General features: G+C 43.4%; 1 protein-coding gene across 1 annotated transcript; it reads left to right on the top strand.

Moving 5' to 3' along the window:
- Window positions 1–9,197: 9,197 nt before the first annotated feature.
- tnip2 (TNFAIP3 interacting protein 2) lies at window positions 9,198–24,907 on the top strand. Its single transcript, XM_020520264.2, has 6 exons — window positions 9,198–10,406; window positions 15,730–16,047; window positions 19,771–19,851; window positions 21,275–21,604; window positions 23,078–23,197; window positions 23,971–24,907. The coding sequence occupies exons 1-6, from the start codon at window positions 10,062–10,064 to the stop codon at window positions 24,220–24,222; spliced, it is 1,446 nt and encodes a 481-aa protein (XP_020375853.2). The 5' UTR covers window positions 9,198–10,061; the 3' UTR covers window positions 24,223–24,907.
- The last annotated feature ends 622 nt before the right edge of the window (window positions 24,908–25,529 follow it).

Below are 25,529 nucleotides of genomic sequence, written 5' to 3'. Positions count from 1 at the left end.
CCTTTTCTGATGAAGGGTCTAGGCCCGGAACGTCAGCCTCTCTGCTCCTATGATGCTGCTTGGCCTGCTGTGTTCATCCAGCCCTGCACCTTGTTGTCTTGAATCGTTGGCAAATCTGGTTAGCTGAGGCATTAGCAAGTGAAAACTGTAGGATGTGATAGGCTGCTTAACAAATTTGACTTGAGGGAATGATACAATTGTGATATTTATAATAATAAACAAATTTGATAGGGTCACTAAAAAAACAGAGGAATGAAGGAACAAGGGGCCATAATCTTAAAATTAGAGCTAGATAATTCAGGAGGGAAATCAGGAAGCTCCCTTTACACACTGAGGATAGACAACCTCTGGGCTCTTCACTCCAAAACAGCTGTTCATGCTCCATGGGAACTAATTCAAACTCTCAAGACTGAAAGTTAGATTTTGATTCAGGAAGGGATATGGAGCAAAAGCAGGTCAATTGGATGGAGATATAGATCAGCTATGATGTAATAAACTAGGCCTAAGGGGCTAAACAGACATTTCCTGTTCCTTGCTTGTATAGTTTTTTATTCTCTGGGATGTTTTCAGGATCTAAGGATTCCTGGAGGATTACCACCAGGGTCTCTGCAGCTACTTCCCTTAACATCCTAAACTGTGACACATCAGATCCATGAGATACAATGCCCGTTAGCCCCAGTAGTTTCCCTTGTACGTATTCTCTAGGGATAGCCATTGCATTTATTTCCTTGCTTATTTTCTGTGTTTGGTGATTCAATATTTTTTGGAATGTTACTAGTGTATTCTACAGTAAAGGCTGATGCAAAGTACTTATTCATTGCTTCAGTCATTTCCCTATTGCTTATTATTATTTCCCCAGCCTCATTCTCTAAGGGGCCTGTGTTCACTTTGGCCTCTCCCTTCCTTTTTATATATTTAAAGAAGCTGTTGTGTTATTACTTGCAAGTTTACTCTCAAAGTTTATGTTCTCCCTCTTTTTTCTTTTTCTTTTGTTGCTTTTTAAAACTTTCCCAATCTTCTGGATTACCACTAATCTTTGCTATGCTGTTTTCTGCTATCCTTAACTAGTTAATCATGTTTATCCCATTAGTTTATCCCTTTCCTACAATCATTCTTTCTCACTGGGATAAATCTTTGTTGTGAGCCGTTAACTATTTTCTTAAATGTCTGCCATTTGGCTTTTCTACAAAAGACAAAGATTTATCCCTGTGAGAAAGAAGGATTGTAGGAAGAGGATAAACTTAGGGGCAGCATGGTGGCTCAGTAGTTAGCACTGCTGCCTCACAGCACCAGGGACCCAGGTTCATTTCCTGCCTCAGGTGACTGTCTGTGTGGACTTTGCACATTCTCCCTGTGTCTGTGTAGGTTTCCTCCAGATGCTCCAGTTTCCTCCCAAACTCCAAAGATGTGCAGGGTAGGTGGATTGGCCATGCTAAATTGTCCATTGTGTCCAGGCATGTTTAGGTTAGGTGGGTTAGACATGGGAAATGCAGGGGTAGGGGAGTGGGTCTGGGTGGGATGCTCTTCAGAGGGGCAGTGTGGACTTGTTGGGCCAAATGGCCTGTTTCCACACTGTAGGGATTCTATGAAAACTCCTTCCCCAGTACACTCCAACTAGCTTTGCCTTCATTGCTTTGTAATTATTTTAGGTTTAACACAGTTGTTTCTGATCCAGGTTACTCAGTCCCAAACTGAAAGTTAAATTCTACCATGTTATGGTCAATGTTTCCTAAGGGAATCTTTCAATTTTGAGATAATTTATTAAAGGTTGTTGACTTGCTCGCAGAGCTGGCTTGTTTTCATTCAGACATTTCATCACCATGCTCGGTAACATCATCAGTGAGGCCTCCAATGAAGTGATGTTGTTCTACTCTGCCGTATGATCCATTATGGTGAGTACTGTCATTTCCTGTTTTAATCTGTATGGGTTTGTAAAAGGGGTCCAATTCTATACGTTTGTTGATTGCATTATGGGTTGACAACCATGCTTCTAGGAATTCCTGTGCATGTCTATGTTTGGCTTGGGCTACTATGGTTACCTTGTCCCAGTTGAACTGATGGCCTTCATTGTCCGAGTGTACTGATTTTGAGGAAAGGTCATTGTGTCGTTTTGCTGCTAGTTGATGTTCGTGTATTCTGATGGCTACGTTGGTTCTGCATGTTGTGGGAACACTCACAAGCATTAAAGACCCCATTCCCACAACACGCAGAACCAACATAGTTTACAAAATACCATGCAAGGACTGCCACAAACATTACATCGGACAGACAGGAAGGAAACTAGCCATCAGAATACACAAATATCAACTAGTAGCAAAACGGCATGACAACCTCTCCTTAATATCAGCACAATTGGACAATGAAGGCCATCAGTTCAACTGGGACAACGTAACCATAGTAGCCCAAACCAAACATAGACATGCACAGGAATTCCTAGAGGCATGGTTCTCCACCCGTAATGCAATCAACAACCATATAAAATTGGATACCATATACAAACCCATACAGATCAACACCAAACAATCAGCAAACATATAGAATTGGACCCCATATACAAACCCATACAGATCAAAACCAGAAATGATAGTACTCACCATAATGGACCGGACAGTATAAATTCCAAGTGGAGTAGAAAAACATCACTTCATCGAAGGTCTCACTGATGATGTCACCTAGCATGGTGATGAAATGTCTGAACGGGAACAAGCCAGCTCAGTCAGCAAATCAACAACCTCACCCACAAACCGAGCTACAGATCTTGGCTAAAAACTTAAATAATTTATTAAACTTGCTTTATTACAAATCACCAGATCCAAAATAGCCTGATCCCTGGCTGGATCCACAAAGTACAGTTCCAGGAAATGCCCTAAATACACTCTAAAAGTCTTTCTTGTGGCTTCTCCTGCCAATCTGACTATACCAATCTACATGAAGTTTAAAGTCACCCATGAATAATGCACTGCCTTTTTTAAATTCCCTCATTATTTCCTGATTTATTTTCTTTTACAGAACAGCTACTGGTGGGATCCAAAGGATTATTCCCATCATGTTTTCCTCTCCTTCCTATTTCTTACCTCTACTTGTATAGATTCTAGGTCTTCCAATCCAAAATCGTTTCTTGCTATTGTGCTTATTTCATCTTGCACTAACAAAGCTACACTGCCACCCTTTCCTTCTGTCTGTCCTTTTGAGAAGTTGCATACTCCTGAATATTTAGTTCCCAGTTTTGATCTCCTTGTAACCATGTCTCTGTCATGACTACAAGATTATATCCACCGACACTCAGTAGCAGCAGTGTATATGATCTCCAAGATGCACTGCAGGAATTCACCAAAGATTGTCAGACAGCACCTTCCAAACCCATGACCACTTCCATTGAGAAGGACAAGGGCAGCAGATACATTGGAACACTACCACTTTCAAGTAACCCTCCAAGCTATTCACCATCCTGACTTGGAAATATATTGCCGTTCCTTCACTGTGGTTGGGTCAAAACCCTGGAATTCCTATCCTAAAAGCTTTGTGGGTCAACCCACAGTAGGTGTACTGCAGCTGTTCAAGAAGGCAACTCACCACCACCTTCTCAAGGTCAACTAGCGTTGGGCAATAAATGCTGGCCAGCCAGTGATGCCCACATTTCATAAATGAATAAATTTAAAAATTTACCTGTATTTGTGCTATTAATTCATGTAGTCTGCTCTGAATCCTGTGCGCATTTAAGTGAAGAGATAGAAAATGAAGAGATATCTCTAGCATCCGCAATTCTTTGTTTATTTTTATTATTTTTCCCCCTTTGATTCTATTTGCTGCTTTTATTTGTAAACTCTGTCCCTTCCTGTCTCACTCTGGGTATTAGTTGCCCTCCAAGGCTACCATATTCCTTTGCATTGTAAGCCTACATTCCCCTCTTCTGTTAGCCCCCATCCTTCTGTTTAATTTAAAGTCTAGTTACTTGATTTACTAGGACGCTGGTCCCAGCATGGTTAAAGAGAAACCTGCCCCACCAGAACAGTTTCCTTCCACCCCAGTCCTGGTGGCAGTGCCCAAATATTGAAACCCATTCCACCCACACTAATCTTGGAATTTGTGGCTTCTTGACTTTATTTGTCCTATGTCAGTTTGCCCATGATCCAGTTAGTAATCCTGAGATTATTACTTTGGAGTTTCTGCATTTTAATTTAGCTCCTAACTGTTCAAATTCTTTCAGCAGAATACTCTTTCCAGTGTTACCAATGTCATTGGTATCAATGTGGGTGACAACTAGTGGACCCCCACTATGTTCTTCTCCAGCCCTGAGGAGATGTCCTGAACTGGCACCAGGCAGGCAACACCCTCCTTCAGGAGTGCTGCTCAAAGTTGCAGAGGACAGTATCTACCCCCTTGGTTACACGGTCCTGACCTCTACCACATTCCTATTTCCTCCCCCACTTGATTGGCTCTCTGTACCAAGGTGGCATGGTCAGTTTACTCATTTTCCCTTTAGCCCCTAATCTCATCCACTCAGTTTGTAAGTACTTCATAACTGTTAGATAATTGCAGGGGTCAAGGTTCCTTGAATGCCACTCCCTAGGTCCTTATACCTGCATCAGATGCTGTCACACCCTCCTGTCCCTGATCACAGACTAAATTTGAATTACCTAATCTGAGGGGTGTGACCACCTCTGGGAGGAAAGTATCCAGGTAACTTTCCCCCTCCCTGATATGATGCATTGTCAATTTGGCGGCATCAGCACAGCAGTGAGAGTGGGCTGTGTGCGGAATGCTAGCAGCCTCCCGGTGATTGGATGCATTGGCAGCAGCGGCAGCAATGACATGGCACTTACCAACATTCAGGGCAGCGGTGGCAAAGTTCCTCCTGGTGATCAGAGGTGGCAGTGGCAACAGAAACATGGCTCCTTGCACCAATCGATGCGAGACTGTCAGGCTAACCTATACACCAGGCCATGGCTAAGTCTAGGTGTCTGCATTGGTGGCTTCCAAATACCGTTATGGAGATAAGACTTTAGACTTTGAGATCTGGAGGTTTTCTTACCTTCTGGCTCTTTTAGAAATTTTTTTATTTGATTTTTTAAAATTCTGGTTTTGTAACCAAGATGGTGCCAGAAAATGATGACTTTGTGCACTTTCCGCTGTAGTTATGTATTCCTATACTTGCGTACACATGATAACAAAATCTAATTCTAATTCCAATATTTTCAAGTCAGGATGGTAAGGGGCTTGGAGGAGAATTTGCAGGTGGTGGTCTCCCATGTATCTGCTGCCCTTGTGCTTCTAGGTGGCAGTGATCATGGGTTTGGAAGGTGCTCTCTGAGGCTCTTTGGTGAATTTCTGCAGTGCATCTCTCACAGATATTACACACTGCTGCTACTGAGTGTGGATGATGGAGGAAATGGAAGTTTCAACACATGTCTTCACACTCCTGACTTGTGACCTGTAGATGGTGAACAGGCTTTGGAGAGTCAAGAGATGAGTTACTCACTATGGATTTCCTAGCCTCTGACCTGCTTTTATATTTTTTATACGAGTAATCTAGTTCAGTTTCTGGTCAATGGTGACCCCCAGGATGTTGATAGTGGGGGATTCAGTGATGGTAACACCATTGAATGTCAAGGGGTGATGGATAGACTGCTGGAGATGGCCATTGCCTGCTCTTCGTGTAGTGTGAACATTATTTGCCATTTGTCAGCCCAAACCTCGATACTTTCCAGATCTGGCTGCATTTAAACATGGGTTGCTTTAGTATCTGAGAAGTCATGAATAGCACTGAACATTGCACAATCATCGGCAAACATCCCCACTTCTGACCTTATGGAGGGAAGGTTGTTGATGAAGCTGAGGGTTAAATCTTGGCCAGGACACTAAGGAAGCGCCTTTTTTTTGCAATAATGTCCTGTGACATTTTAAATTCACCTGAGAGGGCAATTGGAGTAATGTTGAACCTCTGCCAAAAGGACATGAGTTTCTCATAAGCAGACCATTCATAATCCAACACCAAGCAATTATTCAGGGTGAAAATTGGGGGAAATCTCCAAGCTATAAGAAGAGGCTAGAAAAACTCAGGTTGTTTCTATGGAGTGGTGGAGGCTGAGGGGAGACTTGATAGAAGTCTACAAAATTATGAGATGCATAGATAGGGTTGACGATCAGAATCTTTTTTCCAGAGATGAAATGTACAATACTATGGAGCATGCATTTAAGGTGAAGCAGGGAAAGTTCAAAGGAGATGTGAGGGGCATGTTTTTTACACAGACATCAGTAGGAGTTTGGAACATGCTGCCAGGGGTGGTGGTGGAGACAGATACGATAGGAGCATTAAAGGGACTTTTAGATAAGCACATGATTATGAAAGAAATGGAGGGATATGGAGCAAGGGCAGGCAGAAGAGATTAGTTTAATTTGGCATCATGTTTGGCACAACATCCTGGGCCACAGGGCCCATTCCTGTACTGTACAGTTTTAAGTTCTAATTTCTATAAGGTCAGTTCACTCCTGTTGAATTCATCTGAAAGATGGCACCTCTGACAATGCAGCTCTCCCTCAGCAGTACAACATTCTTAGGGTGGGGTTCAGTTTCTTGAACTGGTTAAGATGTTTCTTCTTCTGCGGCCGCAAATTGTGTCTCACTAACTTAATTGAGTTTTTTTGAAGAAGTAACAAAGAAGATTGATGAGGACAGAGCAGTGGATGTAATCTATATGGACTTCAGTAAGGCATTCACAAGGTTTCTCATGGTAGATTGGTCAGCAAGGTTAAATCACATGGAATACAGGGAGAACTAGCCATTTGGATACAGATCTGGCTCGAAGGTAGGAGACAGAGGGTGGAGATGGAGGGTTGCTTTTCAGACTGGAGACTGGTGTGCCACAAGCATCAGTGCTGGGTGCACTGCTTTTGTCATTTATATAAATGATTTAGATGTGAACATAGGAGGTATGGTTAGTAAGTTTGCAGATGACACCAAAATTGAAGGTGTAGTGGACAGTGAAGAAGGTTACCTCAGAGTACAATGGGATCTTGATCAGATGGGCCACTGAGGAGTGAGAGATGGAGTTTAATTTAGATAAATGTGAGGTGCTGCATTTTGGAAAGGTCAATCAGGGCAGGACTTATATACTTAATGGTAAGGTCCTGGGGACTGTTGCCAAACAAGGAGACCTTGGAGTGGAGGTTCATAGTTCCTTGGAAGTGTAGTCGCAGGTAGACAAGGTAGTGAAGAAGGCATTTGGTGTGCTTATCTTTATTGGTCAATGCATTGAGTATAGAAGTTGGGAGGTCATGTTGCAGCTGTACAGGACATTGGTTAGGTCACTTTTGGAATACTGTGTGCAATTCTGGTGTCTCTGTTATAGGAAGGATGTTGTGAAACTTGAAAATGTTCAGAAAAGATTTATAAGGAGATTGCCAGGGTTAGAGGGTTTGAGCTATAGGGAGAGGCTGAATAAGGCTGGGGCTGTTTTCCCTGGTGCGTGGAGGCTGAGGGGTGACCTTATAGAGGTCTATAAATCATGAGGGGCAGAGGCAGGGTAAATAGACAAGTTGTTTTCCCTGGGGTGGGAGAGTCCAAAACTGGACGACATAGGTTTAAGGTGAGAGGGGAAAGATTTAAAAAGGACCTAAGGGGCAACTTTTTCAGTCACAAGGTGGTGCATGTATGGAACAAGCTGTCAGAGGAAGTGATGGAGGCTGGTACAATTACAACAATTAAAAGGCAACTGGATGGGTATATAAATAGGAAGGGTTTAGAGGGATATGAGCCAAATGTTGCCCACAAAGCTGCACCAACGATTTGCAAAGCCAAGATATCTAAGCAGAACCTGAGAGGCTGCTGTGATGGCATCCTAAACTAGAGGACAGAAGTAGAAGTTAGTCCCCACAAGATTCAATAGGAATTACAGGAGAAAGTGCTTTACCTAAAGTGGTCCGTGTCAGGGTTTGAAAGGGTTAATACTCCAGAATGTCTTAGGCACCATCCACTATGATGCTATCATAGGGACTTGGTGGGAGAACAAATTCGGATAGTGCTTCCTAAATCTGTTGCTGCAGATGCCACACCCAGACTTGAAATTTAATGTGATCCCACAGTGTGAAGTGTGAGAGTTGAGTGGTAGATCAGAAGTGAGGGGGTATTCCTGTCAGACTGGGAGCACAGCTGGTATAACTCAGTCAGGGCTCCACTGTGACCACTGCTGCCTCAGAGTTGAGGATGGCAACATTTCAGTTCTGACACCACTTGGGCTTTCTATCCACCCCACCTTGTAAAGCCCAAGTTTAGGATTATGAACAGCAAATGGCCAAGATCTAGGTCCTCCTCTTAATCTCAATCTAGACAGTTTCTAATCCAGGCTGGAGCAAATGGGACTAAACCCAGGCCTCCCGGCTCAGAGGTAGAGTCATTGCCACTGCACCAAAAGAGCCCATACTCTCAGTCTATTACATCAGTGTAACTAGTTGCTATCATTAGAATAACCAACATCTTAATAAAGACAAGACCCCTTTCTTGTTAAACTATCAAATCTGTTTTCTCCAGCACACCAAACCAAGAAGGCCCTACCAGTGGAGAGAATAGTGGCTACAAATCTTCCACGTAGCTAGCTCACGATGGGCAGGACGGACGAATCATTATACAGCAGCAACGAAAAGGTCACAGATCCATTGACACAGATACTGCCTACATGATCTGCTCTTTCAGCATTTTCGGTTTATCTTTCACTACCACAAGGATTTAAGGCCAATAACATTTCAGGGGAAGCTTAATAAACACACCGCTGGAGAAGGAATGTGGTGAGACGTGTCCCTCATTGGGAAGTGTCAACAGGGTCTGTTTCTGTGGTCTAAATTGTATCCAAGAGTCGTATCCGAACTGCCCATAGGGGCCAGATTTATCATTTGTCAATGAAGGATCGGTGATGTATCACTTCCTGGAATTGATTGATGAGAGAAAAAAAACCCACATAAATTAAATAATTCTAACGTGTAGTTTTGAAAAACCTTTTTCGGCCGGTAGCTTCATTTACAAAACTTCCCAACAAGATTTGCTCACAAACAGCCCGCTCACCATCCCACCCTGCCTTTTTCCTGGGAGAATCAGTGCCAATGGCTTTCTCTCGATTCACATGAAACTGTAACTAAATTCAGAGAAATAACGTGAAGCGGATGTTGCTGTAACAGGCAGCACACGCCCACTGGGCGAAGGAGTGTGTTGTGTAACGAATGTGAAATGTGTACGGTTAACTTTTGGGGGGGGGGTCGAAGAAAAAGATCAGATTTTAAAGGTTGTAAACCCCTCATTTAAAACAGAAGGGTAAATCCGAGCAGGAAGCGTCAGAACGTCACAAAACGTTCATCAACCGAGCAGTTCCTGCTAGTCAGAAACGTGTTAAATGTTTTAAAAAAATAGCGTCTGTGCTCTTGTCTTTTTTTTGTTACGAGTGGTTTTCTTGGAGCTTTCAACCAGCAAATGTTAATCGGAACAAGACGGACACGGGCAAGTGAGCGGAGTAGAGTCGGCCACTTATTTTTCAAAAGAGAGAAAAGTACGAAAAAAAAATCCAGAGAAGGAGGGGGATCCCCCGGGGAGGAAATTCCCGGGCTGCTGGATGGAAATACGCCGATTGCGAAATGACATGGAGGGAACGGAATGGATACAGTCAGTCACTGCCCCCAGGACAAGGTTTAACCTCTTCATATTTACTAACTGCCTGTCGGAGTGAACACTTCAGAGAATCCACATTTAGCTAAGGTGTCTCCCATTAATTAGCTTTCAATATCACTCTGAAAATACGGACAATTTGTGCTAATTTCTGCATTTTTAACATTCTCTGCAACCTCTGAATCAAAATTGAGACAATAATCAATATATATTTTGAGACTGAGGGTCGACTTTTTTGGCAACTTTTTTTAAACAATTTGACACAGCACACAATGTCTTCGCTTAGATATCTCTTTTTCTAAAAACTTACAAGAATTTCGAGAAGAAAATCCCGACTGATCGCTTTCCTCCCCTCCCCTCCCTTTCCGAGTCGAGTAGGGGGAGGTCGCACTGGGAACAGCACTTATATACAATGTCTGTGGATGGCGATGAGAATGGGGAGCAGCAGGAGAGCCGGCTCCCGAAGGCCAGGCTGAGAAGCTACAACACCATCACCACCTTCTACCACGAAACCCTGCAGGAAGTGGGCCGCCTGAGTCGGGAGCTCGCCCTGAAGGACGGCCTGGTCAAAGAGCTGCAGACTCGCCTGGCCGCCTACGAGGGCAGCATCGCGGTCAGTTTCGGCCAGGAGCCCGGGGTCAGCTTCGGCCCGTCCGGCTCCCTTGTGGACTGTCTGCTGCAAGAGGTGGGTAAAATCAAAAAGGAACTGGCGGATTCAGCAAGGATTTGGCAGCAAGAGAACACCAAGCTGAAAGAGGTAAGGGGCAAAAATATCTGTAAAGATGTAAAAATCTTCCTGTGGCATAGTGAAAATATATAATTCGCAAGTGAGTAAAACCTGCTAGGGGTAAGGAATTCCTAATTGTTCAGAAACAGTAGATGCTGTTATTTTATCAGAATGGTTCCAGGAATGGGGAATTTCGGTTTTGAAGATAGTTTGGAGATTCTGGGATTGATGTCCTTTCAGAGAAGGTTAAGTGGATATTTAATTGAAATATTCATTTGTTTCATGGCTTGTTCAAAATTATGAGGTCTGGACAGAGTAAATAGTAAATGTTCCCACTTATGAAATGATCGAGGAATGAAAGGGCACAGATTTTAAAGTAATTAGCAAAAGCAATGAGAACTTTTTTTTAATTGAGCAGTTAAGGTCTAGAATGAATTGCTGGAAAACGTGGTGGAGGCAGGTTCAATTGAAACATTCAAAAGGGACGTAAACTTATCTGAAAAGGAAGAATATGCAGAGTTATGTGAAGATGTTGGAGAATATAACTAAATGAATTTCTCATTTAGAAAGCTTGCACAGGCACAATGACCTGAATGGCGGTCTCCTGTGCTTGTGACAGCTTTGTCGAAGGGATGTGGCACAAAATTAAAACAACTGATCAGGATGAACTGCTGTATTTTTGGGTGTCTTTTAACAAAAAAAATCTACTGACGTCTGCCTAAGCTGATTGTGTGGGTTCTGATACACAGCATTGGTCTCAGTTGACGTAACGGTGTAACTTCCCTACTTCAGAGGCCAGGAGTCCAAACTGCAAGTGACTCACCTTGAGATCCTCTTTAGATTTGAGGCACCCTCAAATGCATAAGGGAGGATAAGATCTGATTCAACTAATATCCTTGAGGAAAGGAAAACAGCCTCTTGGGCTTACCTGTATGACTCCAGTTCCACCCAATAATGGCCTTGGTGGCAAGTCACTCAGTTGTATCAAATCTCTCCCAAGAGCTCCAGAAGAGTCACTATTACTTTCTTATTAAAGATGGCCAATAAATAGTGACTTTGGCCTGGTGCCCACAGCCCAATGAGGAAGAAACAAAGAATACATTTTTTAAGGCGTAAAAATATAAGTTGTTACATTTTTCTTCTTTTCCTAAATGTCAGCCAGATTAAAAGGAACCCTTTTTTTTAAATGAGAAAATTAGAGAAACAAATTGCCTTTGTAATACCTTGTCCCAGAGTATTTCTAGGTAATAAAGTACTTTTGAAGTGCCATCGCTATAGCAATTTAGGCTCAAGTTCCCAAAAACAGCAGGTAATAAAGATCCGAGTCTGTTATAGTAACATTGGCTGAGGGATAAGTAATTGGCCAGCACACTGTGGAGAATACCTCTGCACTTCCACAAAACTGTAGTGTGGTATCACCTGAGAGGGCCTGCAGAGCCTTCTCCAAAAGAGTGTCTCTGATAGTGCAGCACTGGGAGTGTCAATCTAGATAGTCAGAAATCACATGAGAGAGGTGGTATCACTATCTCTCACCAACACCTGAAGAAGGACTGAGGCTCTGAAAGCTTGTGTTTTCAAATAAACCTGATTTTGATTGAGGGATAAATATTGTGCGGGTCACCAGGGAAGACTCCTGTACTCGTCTTTGATTAGGGGCCATTGAATCTTTATGTCCATCCCATCTGAAAGAAGTCACCTTCATTCTGGCACCAGGGATGTTAGAGCTTAGATTTTGTGTTGCAGTAGGAATTGAACCTGCAACTTTCTGAATTGGAGATGAAAGTATGATCCACTGAATCGTGTCTGACCAATCATCTTGCTGTTGGCCAGACATTTGGTTTTCCTATTTTTCTGTTTCTGAGGCTAGAAGTCTGCAACCCTAAAATTCCTATTTTCTGCATTTACTCCATGGAGTCCACTCTTCCTCATGACTCCACTGTTGTCCACCCAACTGATTCACAGCACCCTTTGTGTTCCTGGAATGTCTGACAACCATTCACAACAACACATCTCTGTAATATTGATTTTCAGGATGTCCGTATCACTGGCAAAGACATTGTTTTAGTGACCGTCCCAAGTTGCTCAGAAGGTGGAGCTGGCCCACTGTCTTGATATCAATGGTGGTTTGATACAGTAGAGTGACTGCTTGGCCATTGAGTAATTAAGAGCAAAGCATGTTGGTCATTCTTCCAATAGTTATGATATGATATGAAAATACTCAATGTGGCCTCTACAAACCATGCCCCTCTGAACTGTGAGAACAGAGAAGAATGTCAACATAGTATGAGAGGCCGGGACTAATAATTTTGAGATCAAATTTCAGCAAGGAAGCGGGGAATTTAACTTAACTTGATAACATAAACCTGGCATCAATCTGCATCTGTAAGTGCAAACACAAAATTATTGGATTTTTCTGTTTACAAATGTCCTATAAGGAAGGAAATCTGTCCTTGCCCAGTTTGGTCTACATGTAACTCCTGACCAACAGCAAAGTGATCGAGTCTCAAATGGCCCGAGCAAGTCACTTCTCTCTAGATAGGGATGAGCAATGAGTGCTGGCCTTTCCAGCAATGCCCACATCCCTTGATTTGAATAACCAAGTACTTGTGAATTTGTGTGTCCAAAATTGATTTGTGTCAGCAGAGGTTCTGCTTCTTCCAGAATCACTCTGTGACTGCCACAATTATGGACTTCCCCCTTCTGCATGATCTCTTTTCCCACCCACAAGTAAATCAAACTGATCTATTAATACCATGTAGGTCTCAGTCCCTGGGGTAAAGCAGCGGTGGCTACAGAGAAATTTGAGATTATGCAGAAAACTCAGTGGCACTTTGAAACTCTATATTCAAAGTCGACTAACTCAAGTGATCTGAAAGGTTTTTTTTTAAAAAAACCCACTTCTTTACTCATGGATTAGTGAGAATGTGGAACTTGCTGTCAGAAGAATTGATTGACTTGAGAAGCATCAATGCATTTAAGAGGAAGCCAGATAAACACTTGAGGAAGAAGAGATTAAGGACGTGTTGATGGGGTTAGAGGATGACGGCTCATGTTGTATGAACTCTGGTGCAGACCAAATGGCCTTTGTTAGCACAGTGCAGTTTCTATTTATTTGCCTTGTTCAATTTGAATGATAGGATGATTTAGGTATTCCATTGGGGTGGTGGGGGTCTTTCAACACAGTAGTCTGTACTGGTTACCTTTGCCCATGGGTAGCTCCCTCCCTTTTCAGCCAGAAGGCTACAAGTTCCACTTACAAACTCAAACAATACATTTTGGCTGCTGTTCTATCGCAGTCCTGAGGGGGGTGTTGCACTTTGAGATACCACCTTTTGGGTAGGATATTAAACCAGGACTGTCCTCTGATGGATACAGAGATCACGTTGTACTATTCTGACAAAAAGGGGTTCCTGGTTATCCAATATTTATCTCTCTACCAACTGCTCTTTTTGGGAGCTGGCAATGTATAAATTGGCTCTTCTGGCCTACAAAACAATACTGAGTAGAAACATAGAAAATGGGAGCATGAGTAGGCTGTTTATTCCATCAAGCCTGCTGTGCCATTCAATATGGTAATGACTGATCATCCAACTCCAGTGCACTGTTCCCACTCTCTCTCCAGACCCTTTGATCCCTTTAGGCTAAGAACTATACCTAAGACTTTGAAAAGAGTCAATGATTTGATGTCAGCTGTTTCCTGTGCCAGAGAATTCCACAGACTCACCACTCTCTGGGTGAGAGTCACCCCTCTCTCTCATTTCTCCTCTCAGTCCTGAACAGCCTACTGTGTATCCTTAGATTGTGACCCTTGGTTCTGGCCTCCCCGGTCAGCATGAATATCCTTCCTGCATTTACCTTGTCTAACCCTGTTAGAATTTTATGCATTCCATGAGATCCGTCCTCCGCCTCCTCCTCCTCCTCCTCCTCCTAAGCTGCAGAGAATGTAGTTTGAACCGATCCAATGTCTCTTCATATGCCAGTATGACTGCACTGTAATTACTGTGAGGCCCATCAGGACTTTCTGAGGATGTGAATTGTTGTATAAATGCAAACTTGTTGTTTTACTGGCTTAAATTCTTGCTGAATATATTAAATATCTGATGACAGCATTGCTCACTCTTCCCACAGATCTTGAGTAAACTTCTATAGATTACCATCCTTAATGGAGAGGATTCTTGGCCATATTTAACATTGAAGTTAGACAAGTAAAACTGCATAATTAGAGAATGATTAATTAACAAAATACTGTCTTACAACATTGGGGAAAGGACCTCCTGGTAATCAGTGGCTTACACAGGGTGGAGAAGGAAAGTTAGATAGAAATGTGTATTTACATTGCAGTGACAAGTACAGGGAAAGGCTTGGTAGGTGAGTGACAGCTAAAGGTTGCAACATATAAGGCTGAGGTCAGTCTGGAGTTTTGGAAGTTGCTGAATCTGATCAGAACGTTCTAACTTTTTGATTTCATTTCTGGAATGTATATTTTTACTCACGATGTTTCTTGCTCATCCCTAATTGCCCTTGTGAAAGTAGTGATGAGGCACCACTTTAAAACCATTGTAGTCCAATGTGGTGTAAGTACACCCACAATGCAGCTGAGGAGGGAATTCCAGGACTTTGACCCAGTGACATTGAAGGAATATTTCCAAATCGGGATGGAGAGGCTTGGAGGGGAATTTTCAGGAGGTGATGTTCCCATGGATCTTCTGCCCTTGTGCTTTTAGGGGATAGAGGTCGCGGGTTCATAAAATGAATGTAGATTTATCTCTCAAAGCAGGATCTGAAAAAAATTCAGTGCATTAAATATTTATTTCAGAAGCGAGGCAGAGAGGGTAAAATGCCAAATTTGGATGCTGATTCTGAAACTTGTTAAGGCAAACAGTTAGAAAAATAAGAAGTTGCATTTCCATAGCACGTTTCCTAAACAGATAACATTTAAACGTGCTTCACAGCTAATGATGCTAGACACAGGAATCTCCACAAACGTTAATAAATAATCAATATTTATTCTTGTTGTTTGAGGGTTGAATATTGTCCAGAATATGGGGATACATCTCCCCTATTTTTCTGCTAAACAGTGGTTCATTGGGAGCTTTCACATACACTTTTTTTTTGTCACATGTTGATTGAGCCTTGGTTTAAACTTTCAGCCTGAGGTGGGCACCTCTGACAGTGTGGCACTTGCTGAGTATTGCCCTGGCAGTGTCAGACAAGGTGATCTGCTCGGGAGCAGGAGTTGAAGCCGTGACCTTGTGACAACGAGGCGTGAGAGCTAACTACTGTGGCACCAGGTCAAATGTTAAATGAAACTAACTGGGTTTGTTTCTCTTCATCCCCGCTCCCTTCACTGAAGGATCTGCAGGTGGTTCAGTTGCGCCTCAGGGAGAAGGAACGTGAAGTGGAGCAGATGGTGGGCAGCTCAAAGCATGAGGTGGCCAGTGAGATTGCTCGACTGCGCCAAACCCTGCGGGACAAGGAGAGGCTCAATGCCACCCAGAAGCTATGGTGCCGCTCACTGGCAGATGAGACCGAACAGCTACAGCTGCGGCTGGCCAGCACTGCAGACATGTGCCAACAGTTGGCACAGCAACTGGAGAAGCAGCGGGCAAAGACTGGGCACGGGATGGAGAAGGAACAGAACCATGCCAAACAGGACGGCGATGCACTACCGGTACTTTTCCAAATTGGACACGTTCACGTTTAAAAGTGGGAGGTGTTAAGCCACTGAATGTCACCGAGTTTGTGTGGAGGGGTACTAAGACTTGGCCCAACCCAAGAAATAATCGTTTCGATTGGGGTTGAAGTCTAGACTGGCTCCCCTGGCATCTCACTGTAACTCACCTGCATGTACACTACCCTGCCAGGCACGTGGTGCCAAATACATGGATCTGCTTCCTATTCATTGTGTGTGCAGAGTGATTTGTTACTGACAGAAAGGAACCTTCACATCTTTATAGATTACTGAGAGAACCTGTGCTCAGCAGGATGTGCTGAGCTCCTGATAGTGTAAACTTTTGGGGGCACAATACTTGACAGTGCCGCTCCTCTTGGTATGAACCACCCATTTCCCAGATTAGCAGGAAGCTTCAACACTGCTCCCCAACTTGTTCATTCTGTGTGTGTGTGTGTGTATTTCTCTCTTATGTTTCTCTTCCTGTTTGTCTTTTCGGTTTATTTCCCTCTTTTTCTCCTGCTTCCCCCTCCTCTGCATTACCATCTGAGTGTTCACCATTATTCAATCCCCCTTAACTCTCTCTCTCAGCCTAATGTGACAGTAGCTGGAATTTGAACAGGATTATGGTGTCTGTCTGTCACTGTGAGGCAGCAGCTCCTTCTGTTTGTTTCCAAGGAGCAAGCATTGTCAAAGGAAGCATTGGGAAGTGACAGTAAAACACAAAGCCCCTCTAACCTGATCTATGAAACATTCATGAATATACACTGTGCAGGCCTGGCCATACCTGGGACTCTCTAGCTCCACGGCCTTGCAGGCATTCTTATCCAGCAGACTGGACTTTTTTTTTTTATCAACCTGTTCAGGGATGTTAATGAACACTTCTAGCTGGGACTCGAACTCGGGTCCCCTGGCTTAGAGGTAGTGGGACAGTAGGACTGTACCACAGCCCCTGTACGCTGGCCTTTCTACGGACTGTACAAAACCATCTCCTCCCCGCTCCCCCCACCACCACCACCACCAACTGCAAATATTCCCAAATGCTGCAAATGGACTATCTCAGCTGTTTGACCTTGAGAACCTTTTGGATTTAGTTTTTTTATGGAAAGGTTGAAATTGTAGGCAAAAAACACAAAAGCAGAAATAAAAAGCTTTGAAAAAACACTGGGATAATATGATTTCCAAGGAATAGGTTTGAAATTTCCCAGGCACAGACATGAGATTTATTTCCAGTCAGTTGATGTCGGAGGTTATTGATGATGTGAAGAGTGGACTTTCCCATCCTCCATTTTATCTATTTGATTAATGCTGGGACTTTCCAACAGCAAGAAAGATAGTTATAAAAGTATCTATAGTGCTGCACCACGTTATAATTAACCTTCCTGGTGACATAATTTTGATTGCCTGCCTTCAATACTTTTAACTGAATTTCTTCATTAATGAGAACATTTTCTTTTTTTCTAATATCCAAGTTTAATGGTAGCCGTGTTGTATGACCATTTATAGATGCTCATAGAATGATACAGAACAGAGGCAGACCATCTCAACTATGCCAGCTTTTATACAATGCTCCAGGTACTCCCACAAATGCTGCTCTGTCCCTATTGCTGTACAGTTCTTGCTTTTTCTTGAATTATCCAGTTCTTTTTAATTCTGCCCTTTTTGAGCCATGCATTCCAAATCTTACTAACTTTTTATTTAAAAAAAATTTTCCTCTAGATGTTTTGCCGCTTGCCTTCGATTAGTGTCCCTTGAGTTAGTGACATTCCTGTCAGTGGCAACACTTTCTACTTGTTTACATGTCATTTTGAATAGCTTCATTAAATCACCCCCCTCCCCCACCTCCTAAAGCTTATTGATCTGGAGAGAATGACCCCAGCTTCATTAGACTCTTTACATAACTGAAATCCGGCTCCACTTAGTAAACTGACTTTTGAAAATGAACAGTAAATTGTTTATGGAAAGGTTTATTGGAGGGGTGGGGGAAGGATGTAGGGGGTGCTAGTCTTTCCCTGTAATGTGAAGAGTTCCAGTTAACTTCCACATCTTGATTACAGTGTGTACTTCTGGTCTCCTTACTTAAGGAAAGATGTAAATGCATTGGAGGAGGTTTTTTACATTGATACCAGGAATGAGCTGGTTGTTTATGAGGAGAGGCTGGACTTGTTCCCACTGGAGTTTAAAAGAGTGAGGGGAGACTTGATTGAAGTGAGTAAGATCCTGAACGTTTTCAAAAAGGTGAATGTGGACAGGATCCTTCCTCTTGTGGGTAATTCCAAACTAGGCACCACTGTTTTAAAATGAAGGGTCTTTTGTTCTAAACAGAGATGGGGAGAAAGTTTTTGTGAGGGTCATTTGACTTTGGAACTCTGCCTCAGAAGCAGTGGAAGTGGGGGGGGGTCATTGAATATTTTTAAGGCAGAGGTCAATAGATTCTTGTTAGGCAGAAGAATCGAGGATTATCAGGAATAGATAGTAGTGTGGGGTCCAAGATGCCAACAGATCAGACTTGCTCATGTTGTGTGACAGAGCAGGCTTGGACAGCCTACTCCTGGTCTGTGTTAATTCAGCAAGTAGCAGTGTGTTGTAATTATGTTTCAGTATGTATCTGAACATCGTAACCTTGATATTCACTTAGATTTACTCTGCGGTGTGGAGGGTGAGATTACATGCTGAACTTGCTTTATTAGATGAGGAAACTGAATAATAATAGGAGTTTGTGTATGGAGATTCACTCTGAAATGAAACGTGTGCAGTTGAATGGAAGTCAGATTCCATTTGTTGTCACCCTAAAATTATTTAATTTAATTTGTCATGCCTTTAAAATCTATAGTATAAATTCCAAGAGAGCTATGTGGAGGGAATGAACCCAGGCAGAACAGGGATGATCAGAGAGGTGACTGGTTAGATTGGCAGCTTATGTTAAAGCTGGGGAGAGGAGTAAAACAGAGGAGGGGCAGGAGGGAAATGAAGAGGGAACTGAGGAGCGGCAGAAGGGATAGACCTGCAAACTAAGACCAGAAGATCTCTGCGGATAAAAGTTAGGAAGGATTGATGGAGGAAGTGAAAGTGACTGTGAAATGAAGGATCAGTGAGAGAGAAGGACTGTAGGAATCAGTGCTAAGTTCCAATCTGAGACATTAACAGCTCCAGGCAAACTGGCTGTTCCCAGTATATTCCGAGAAAGTAGGTTGACCAGGTTGAGCTTTTTTTAAAAACTGTGTCAGCATCCATACCATGAGTGCTGCCATCTCCACACCGATTCCTGTAGGTTTCAACAGGAATGTACAACTGCCCGTCCATACACTCTGCCACTCTGCCATTGGTCGCACAATATTTCCATGTTTGTGGAACCCCTACTATAGTCCAACCTTCGGAAGTGAATGGACTCTTCAGTACCTAATTGGGTAATTATTATTAAATTGTAGGACTTGGGTGGCACTGGCTGGTCCAACATTTACTGTCCATCCCTAGTTACCCTGGATAAGTTTGTGATGAGCTTCCTTCTTGAACTGCTGCAGTCATTGGGGTGTGTAATGTTTTATATAAACAAAAGAGTTCAAATAAATAATCTTTCTGAGAGCCCTTCATTGCTGTGAAAAAGCAGAAGAATAACTTTGACCATGTATTTCCATAGCAACATCAACCAAGGTTCAGGATCTAATTTGGTAAGGATGTGAAAGTCTGAACAAAAGCCTCACAATGTAACCTTTCCCTCAACAGCCACGTCAGGCAGATTCACCAGACAGCAACATTTGCCGACTGCAAGAGGAGAACCAAACACTGAAACAGAAAGTCCTTTATGTAAGTAGATTCAACCATGTTCCTTTCAGCCAGCAGTAAACAAGGCCTGCCTCTTTGTTCCAAAATTCTCATCCTTTTCAGCCCCTTTCCCTTCGGGCTTCCCCGTTTACAAACCTCTGCAATCTCTTTACAGCCCTCTCCAGTTTTTGCATTCCTCTATTGTGGTCACTTGAACAGCCCCTGATTTCCTTTGCCTCACTCTTGGTGGTTGTGCCCTTGGTCCTGGAATCTGGCAGGTAGCAGCTCCCTGAAAATACTGATGAGATAAATGGCCAGTAAATGTGCCTTTTGTGATTGGCCAGGCTAGCAAGAGGATGTCCCTACTCTTTTCAAACTGGTTGCCAATGGGATCTTTTACACCACTTGGGAGGACGGATGGTCAGGCCTTGAGTTTAACCATTTCATCTGAAAGACAGCCTTTTGTGTCATACTGTCTGGTGCAAAGACCTGTGTGTCACCCACTGAGCTAAAGGACACTGGAAGTCTCATGGTGTGTGGCACTGGAGTCCCATGCTTGGCCAAACAAGGTGGGAAAACGTTGCGTTTTGGGTTGTGGGCAACACTTCTTCCCTCGCATATCTAATGGTGAACACTGTTATTTACCAGGCTCTTTACGGGGTTGACTGTAAGATCTAGGAGCAGAAGTAGGTCATTCGACCCATTGGGCCTGCATCACCATTTGATGAAATCATGGCTGAGCTGATCATCGTCAAATCCACTTTCCTGCCTGTTCCTCATAAACCTTGTTTTCTTTACTGATTTGTAAAAATCCGTCTATCTCTGCCTTGAATACTCTTAGCACCGCAGCCTCTCCAGCCCTCTGTGGTAAAGGATTCCACAGATTCATTACCCTGTGAGAAGAAGTTCCTCCTCATCTCTGTCTTAAATGTGTGACCCATTATTCTGAGATGATACCCTGGTCCTCAATTCTCCTACAATTTCTCTGCATCTAACCAGTCAAATTTCCCTAAGAACCTTATATGTTTCAAGAAGGTTGTCTCTTTTATTCTTCTAAACTCCAATGAGTACAGGCCTAGTGTACTCAACCTGTCCTTGTAAGACAGTCCCTCCAAATCCAGGATCAGTGTAGTGATCCTTCTGTAGGCTACCTTCAATACCAGTATATCTTTCTTCTTTGATAAGGGGTACAGAACTGTTCATAATATTCCAGTTGTGGTCTGACAAGTGCCTTGGGTCTGGGCTTTCAGTATTGTTGCAGTGTGAATGAAACAATGACTACTATAGGACGTGTTAGGGAAGGTTGGTGATGTTTTTCTCTAATCTCCTGCTCTCATTCAGGGCGGTGTCTGCATTTTGGGAGGTCACTGAGAGCAGCACTATATACACAGCACTAATATGGCTAAGACAGTCTAAGAGTCCAAGCATGTGCATTATTTAACAGTTCATTGCTCTTCTCTCACAGGTGGAAGACCTTAATGCCAAATGGCAAAAGTACGACATCAGCCGAGAGGAGTACGTTAAGAACCTTCACCACCAGCTGAAAGATCTTAAGTCCAGGGTGGACCGAACTGGACTTGGTGCCCCTCAGGCTAACGAGAACGTGCTGCAGCAGGAGATCTTGCGACTAAACCGGCTGCTGGAGGAGAGTATGAAGGAATGTGGTCGCCTCGCAGTATTCCGGGATGGCCTTGACAAGGAGAGGGTGACCATTCAGCAACTCCGTGATGAACTACAAGCCGCACAGGCAGCTGAAGCTGCTGCTAACGAGAGAGTGCAAATGCTGGAGCAACAGGTACTGAGACAGAGAAACCGCCACCAGCCCTGACCTTCCTGCTCCCTTTAAAATAGGAGTGGGTTAATATTGCCTCACTGTTCCAATGAAAGTGCATGATTTCACATTTCTCTGCCCTGTGTTTCACCTCCTATGTGTTTTGCTATTTCATCATGTGTTTCAGTCAGACCGAAGTCTCCAGCTATCCTCCTGTTTGTTCTTGATGGCATTATCAAGTTCTGAAAATTCTGAAACTGTACCCTGTGCATTCAAATTGAGAGAAAATCAGAGAGAGGAGTGATGGTGTCTGTGCTTATGGAGATGAAGGCTCATTGGACCAATTGAGTATGTCCCAGCTTCAATCTCCCCTTAACAAATTGTCCCAATTCCTGGCAGAGGTGTCTGCCAATTTACACACATTTTGGGGAAATTTCTCTCTAACTCCCTGCCATTCCAGGCTCTTCATGACTCATCCCAGCCACAATTAGCTAGTGATTCGAAACATCTTCTTTTGTCAGGAACTTGGCAACTTCCCTTTTTTTTTTCAAAATTAAAAGTGCTGAAGTGAATCACAAAATGCCTTAGAGGTTCCATCCTTGGGGCCCCTCCTATGAACCAGGATATTGTCCATCCTTGAAACTTGGGTTTGGTAGTTAGCAGGAATGTGTGTCCTGACTCACCAATAAGCAGGTGAGGAATTGCTTTAGAGCTATTGCAGCATAGGAGGCTATTCAGCCAGTCGAGTCCATGTTGGCTGTTTATAGAGTTGATACATGATGTCATTCACCATTTCAGAACTTCACAGCACAAAGTGTTTTTTCTTTTTTTTTTTTAAGTGTAGTGAAGTAGGAACCACAGTAGCCAGTCTCTGATGTTGGTGAATCTTGTGGTAAAACATGATGATGGCCTGTGTAATTTTTCAGTGACATTGCTTGAGGGACTGACCAGGAACTGGGGAGAGCTGATCTGCTTCTTGCTGGCTTGAGCATGTAGCTTGTACAACTGTTATTCCCAAAAGGAATTTCAAGGCACTTTTCCTAAAGAATGTAAATTTTTGCTAATCTCAGTAAGAGATACACAAACTGTGTCCAGCTGTCTGCAGTTTATTTTTAACAGTCCGGTTTAGAATAGCTCTTAACCCAGCCTTAACCTCCCCGGCCCCTCCCTATTCTAACCATGGTCCCTCCCCCTCAGCCAGGTCCCAGAGATGGACTTTAGAGGATGATATCGAGAAAATATTTGTCTTTTTTTTTTTAATACTTATCAGTTCCCCAATTGAGGCAGAACAAATCAACCCAGAAAACCCAAACTCAACACAGAGTAAAATCCAAACCCATCATATTCCAACCCTCTCCCTCACCACCACCTCTTCCACCTTCCCTGTCACTCCGTCTCTGATCCACTTGCCATGTACCCACTGGTGTAGGCTGGTGTTTTTTTTTGCTGTTGCTGCTCCCTCCCTCCATTCTCTAACTGAAATTTACTTGGTTCCAGGTTCTTGTCTACAAAGATGATTTCAATTCTGAACGGGAGGACCGCGAACGGGCTCAAAGCCGGATTCAGGAGCTCGAGGAAGAAATGGCTTGCCTGAGGTTACAGTTGCCAGGGAAACAGGTAAGAAAAAAGGCAAGGGCTGCAAGTGGACAGTCACTGTGAAAGGATCAGTGTGAACTTAGCAACAGTCTGTTCTGTGGGTTTCGGCCACAGCTGTGTGTAGAGAGCACTCTCCTTCAAGCCAGAGGGTTAGTCCCACCCTTGGCTGAAGGTCTCAGTGCAGAACCGAGGCTGTGCTATGCTGTCAGAGCTGTCTTTCTCTGTACATTTAATCAAACCTCTCGTTGGTGGACATAAACATTTCTGTGGCATCAATTCAGACGAGCAGGAGAGCTCTCCCATATTATCCCTCAAGCATCAACTGCTAAAACAGATTACACAGTTATGGGTTTCATGTTGGGATCTTGCTGTGCACCGAAGAGCTGGCACATTTCTGATAGTCTATGCACTTCAAGAACTACGTGTTTGTAAAGTGGTTCAGGAAGACTGGGATTGCATAAGTTTGAGTCTCTTCTAATAATGCCATGCCACTGTTGCCCCCCACCCCCCGCACTTTCCAGATGACATCAAAGGAAAACACTCCTGTTTGTGGGAACTTGCTGTGCCCTCAAATTTGACCACATCAGTGAATTCAATCTGTTTTTAAAAAGTTTGTGATAAAGAATGAATTGCATATATATTGCTGTCTTTACAACTTGGAAATTGCTTTATTGCTGAGAAACTTTTAACTACATTCTGATGTCACTGTTGTAATGTTTATTTGATGAGGGTGTTGTACAGAGCCTGAGTCAAGTCACTGAGCATGCAGTAATTGTGCCTTTTTTGTTTTGTAGGAACACCGGGATGCAGCTGCCCATCACCACGGCAGGGTCAGCCCCTACTACTTGGAGCCCAATGTGCCAGCCCCATTGCTTGGTAATAGCGCAGAGACACCAGCGAAGATCTCTCGACCCTTACTGTCCAGTGGGAGCTCAGGTGCTGAGGCCAGACAACAAGGACTTCTGCAGTGCCCCAAGTGCATGAGGCTATTTAACGATGAGGTGAGCGACGAGTGCCTCAGGCACATCTCCGAGTGCTGCCAGTGAACCTACCCATCTCTTGGATCAAACCACCAGCAGCAAACGTTGAGTCTGATGTGCCTTCACCATGGGTCTTCCCATTGACACTGATTACACCATGTTAGCACCATTTGTGATGACTCATACTGAAGCAGTTCATGTCCAAAGGCAGAAAGACCTGGACATAAGCTATTGATAGACTAACATCAAGAAAATTCCTGGATTTACAGGAAAAACCTGCACAACAGTAACTTTAAACATTTCATACAAATGCTTCATCAATTGCTTTCTCGATCATAAGGTCAGAAATTGGGAGATTCACTGCTTTTTTTTGAATTGTTCAGTATCATCCATGATTCCTCAGGTACTGAAGCAGTCCATATGCAGCAAGACTTGGACAACAACCAAGAGAATGGAGAAGCCGTGGCAAGCAACATTCAGAGCACGCAACTAGCAGGCATTGGCCATCTGAACAAGAGAGAATCTAACCATTATCCCTTTGACATTCAATGGCACTACCAATACTGAATTGCCCACTATCAACATCCTCACAGGTCACCACTGACCAGGGATTGGATAGGACAAGCCTTGTAAATGCAGTGACTACTAGTAGGTCAGAGGTTGGGAATCCTGCAGTGAGTAACTCCCCTCCTGACTCCTCAAAGCCTGTCTATCATCTATCGCACACAAGTTAGGAGTGTGATGGAATACTCCCCACTTATCTGGATGGGTGCATCTCCTACAACACTTGAAGCTTGATACCATCCAGGACAAATCAGTCCACTTGATTGGCACATCCATGTCCACAAGTATCCACTCCTTCCACCACTGATGCTCAGTAGCAGCAGTGTATGTACTATCTATAAGATGCACTGCAAAAATTCACCAAAAATCCTCAGGCATCGCCTTCCAGACCCATGACCACTTCCATCCGAAGGACAAGGGCAGCAGATACGTGGGAACACCACCCCCTGCAAGCTCCACACCAAGACACTCACCATCCTGACTTGGAATAATATCAACTGTTCCGTCGTATCACCAGGTCAAATTCCTGGAACTCCTCTCCCCATCCTGGATGCTTTATAATAGTGCTGCATTGAAACCAGATTGTTTTTAGGTGGTTGAGAGAGAGGAGACAGACATGTTGCATTCATGGCAGCATGTAGGAGAGTTCTGCACAATCCGAGCTGCTGTCCTTTAGATGAGGTATTAGCTTGAAATCGGATCTGCTCTGTTAGATCCTAATGCCATTATTTCAGAGAACAGGGGATTTCTCTCTGGTTATCTGACTAATATTTATCCCCTATCCACTCATCACTAAAAGTAGATCATCT

Source organism: Rhincodon typus, chromosome 3 (genome assembly GCF_021869965.1).
Source record: "Rhincodon typus isolate 14 chromosome 3, sRhiTyp1.1, whole genome shotgun sequence".
NCBI lineage: Eukaryota > Metazoa > Chordata > Chondrichthyes > Orectolobiformes > Rhincodontidae > Rhincodon > Rhincodon typus.
Note: the sequence above shows the minus strand (reverse complement) of the source record. Positions and strands in the feature narration are given on the sequence as shown.

Coding starts and splice junctions, on each gene's coding strand:
- tnip2 (XM_020520264.2), top strand. CDS start 10,062: ATGTCTGTGGATGGCGATGAGAATGGGGAGCAGCAGGAGAGCCGGCTC. Junction 10,407..15,729: donor AGAACACCAAGCTGAAAGAG/GTAAGGGGCAAA, acceptor CCTTCACTGAAG/GATCTGCAGGTGGTTCAGTT. Junction 21,605..23,077: donor TGCAAATGCTGGAGCAACAG/GTACTGAGACAG, acceptor ACTTGGTTCCAG/GTTCTTGTCTACAAAGATGA.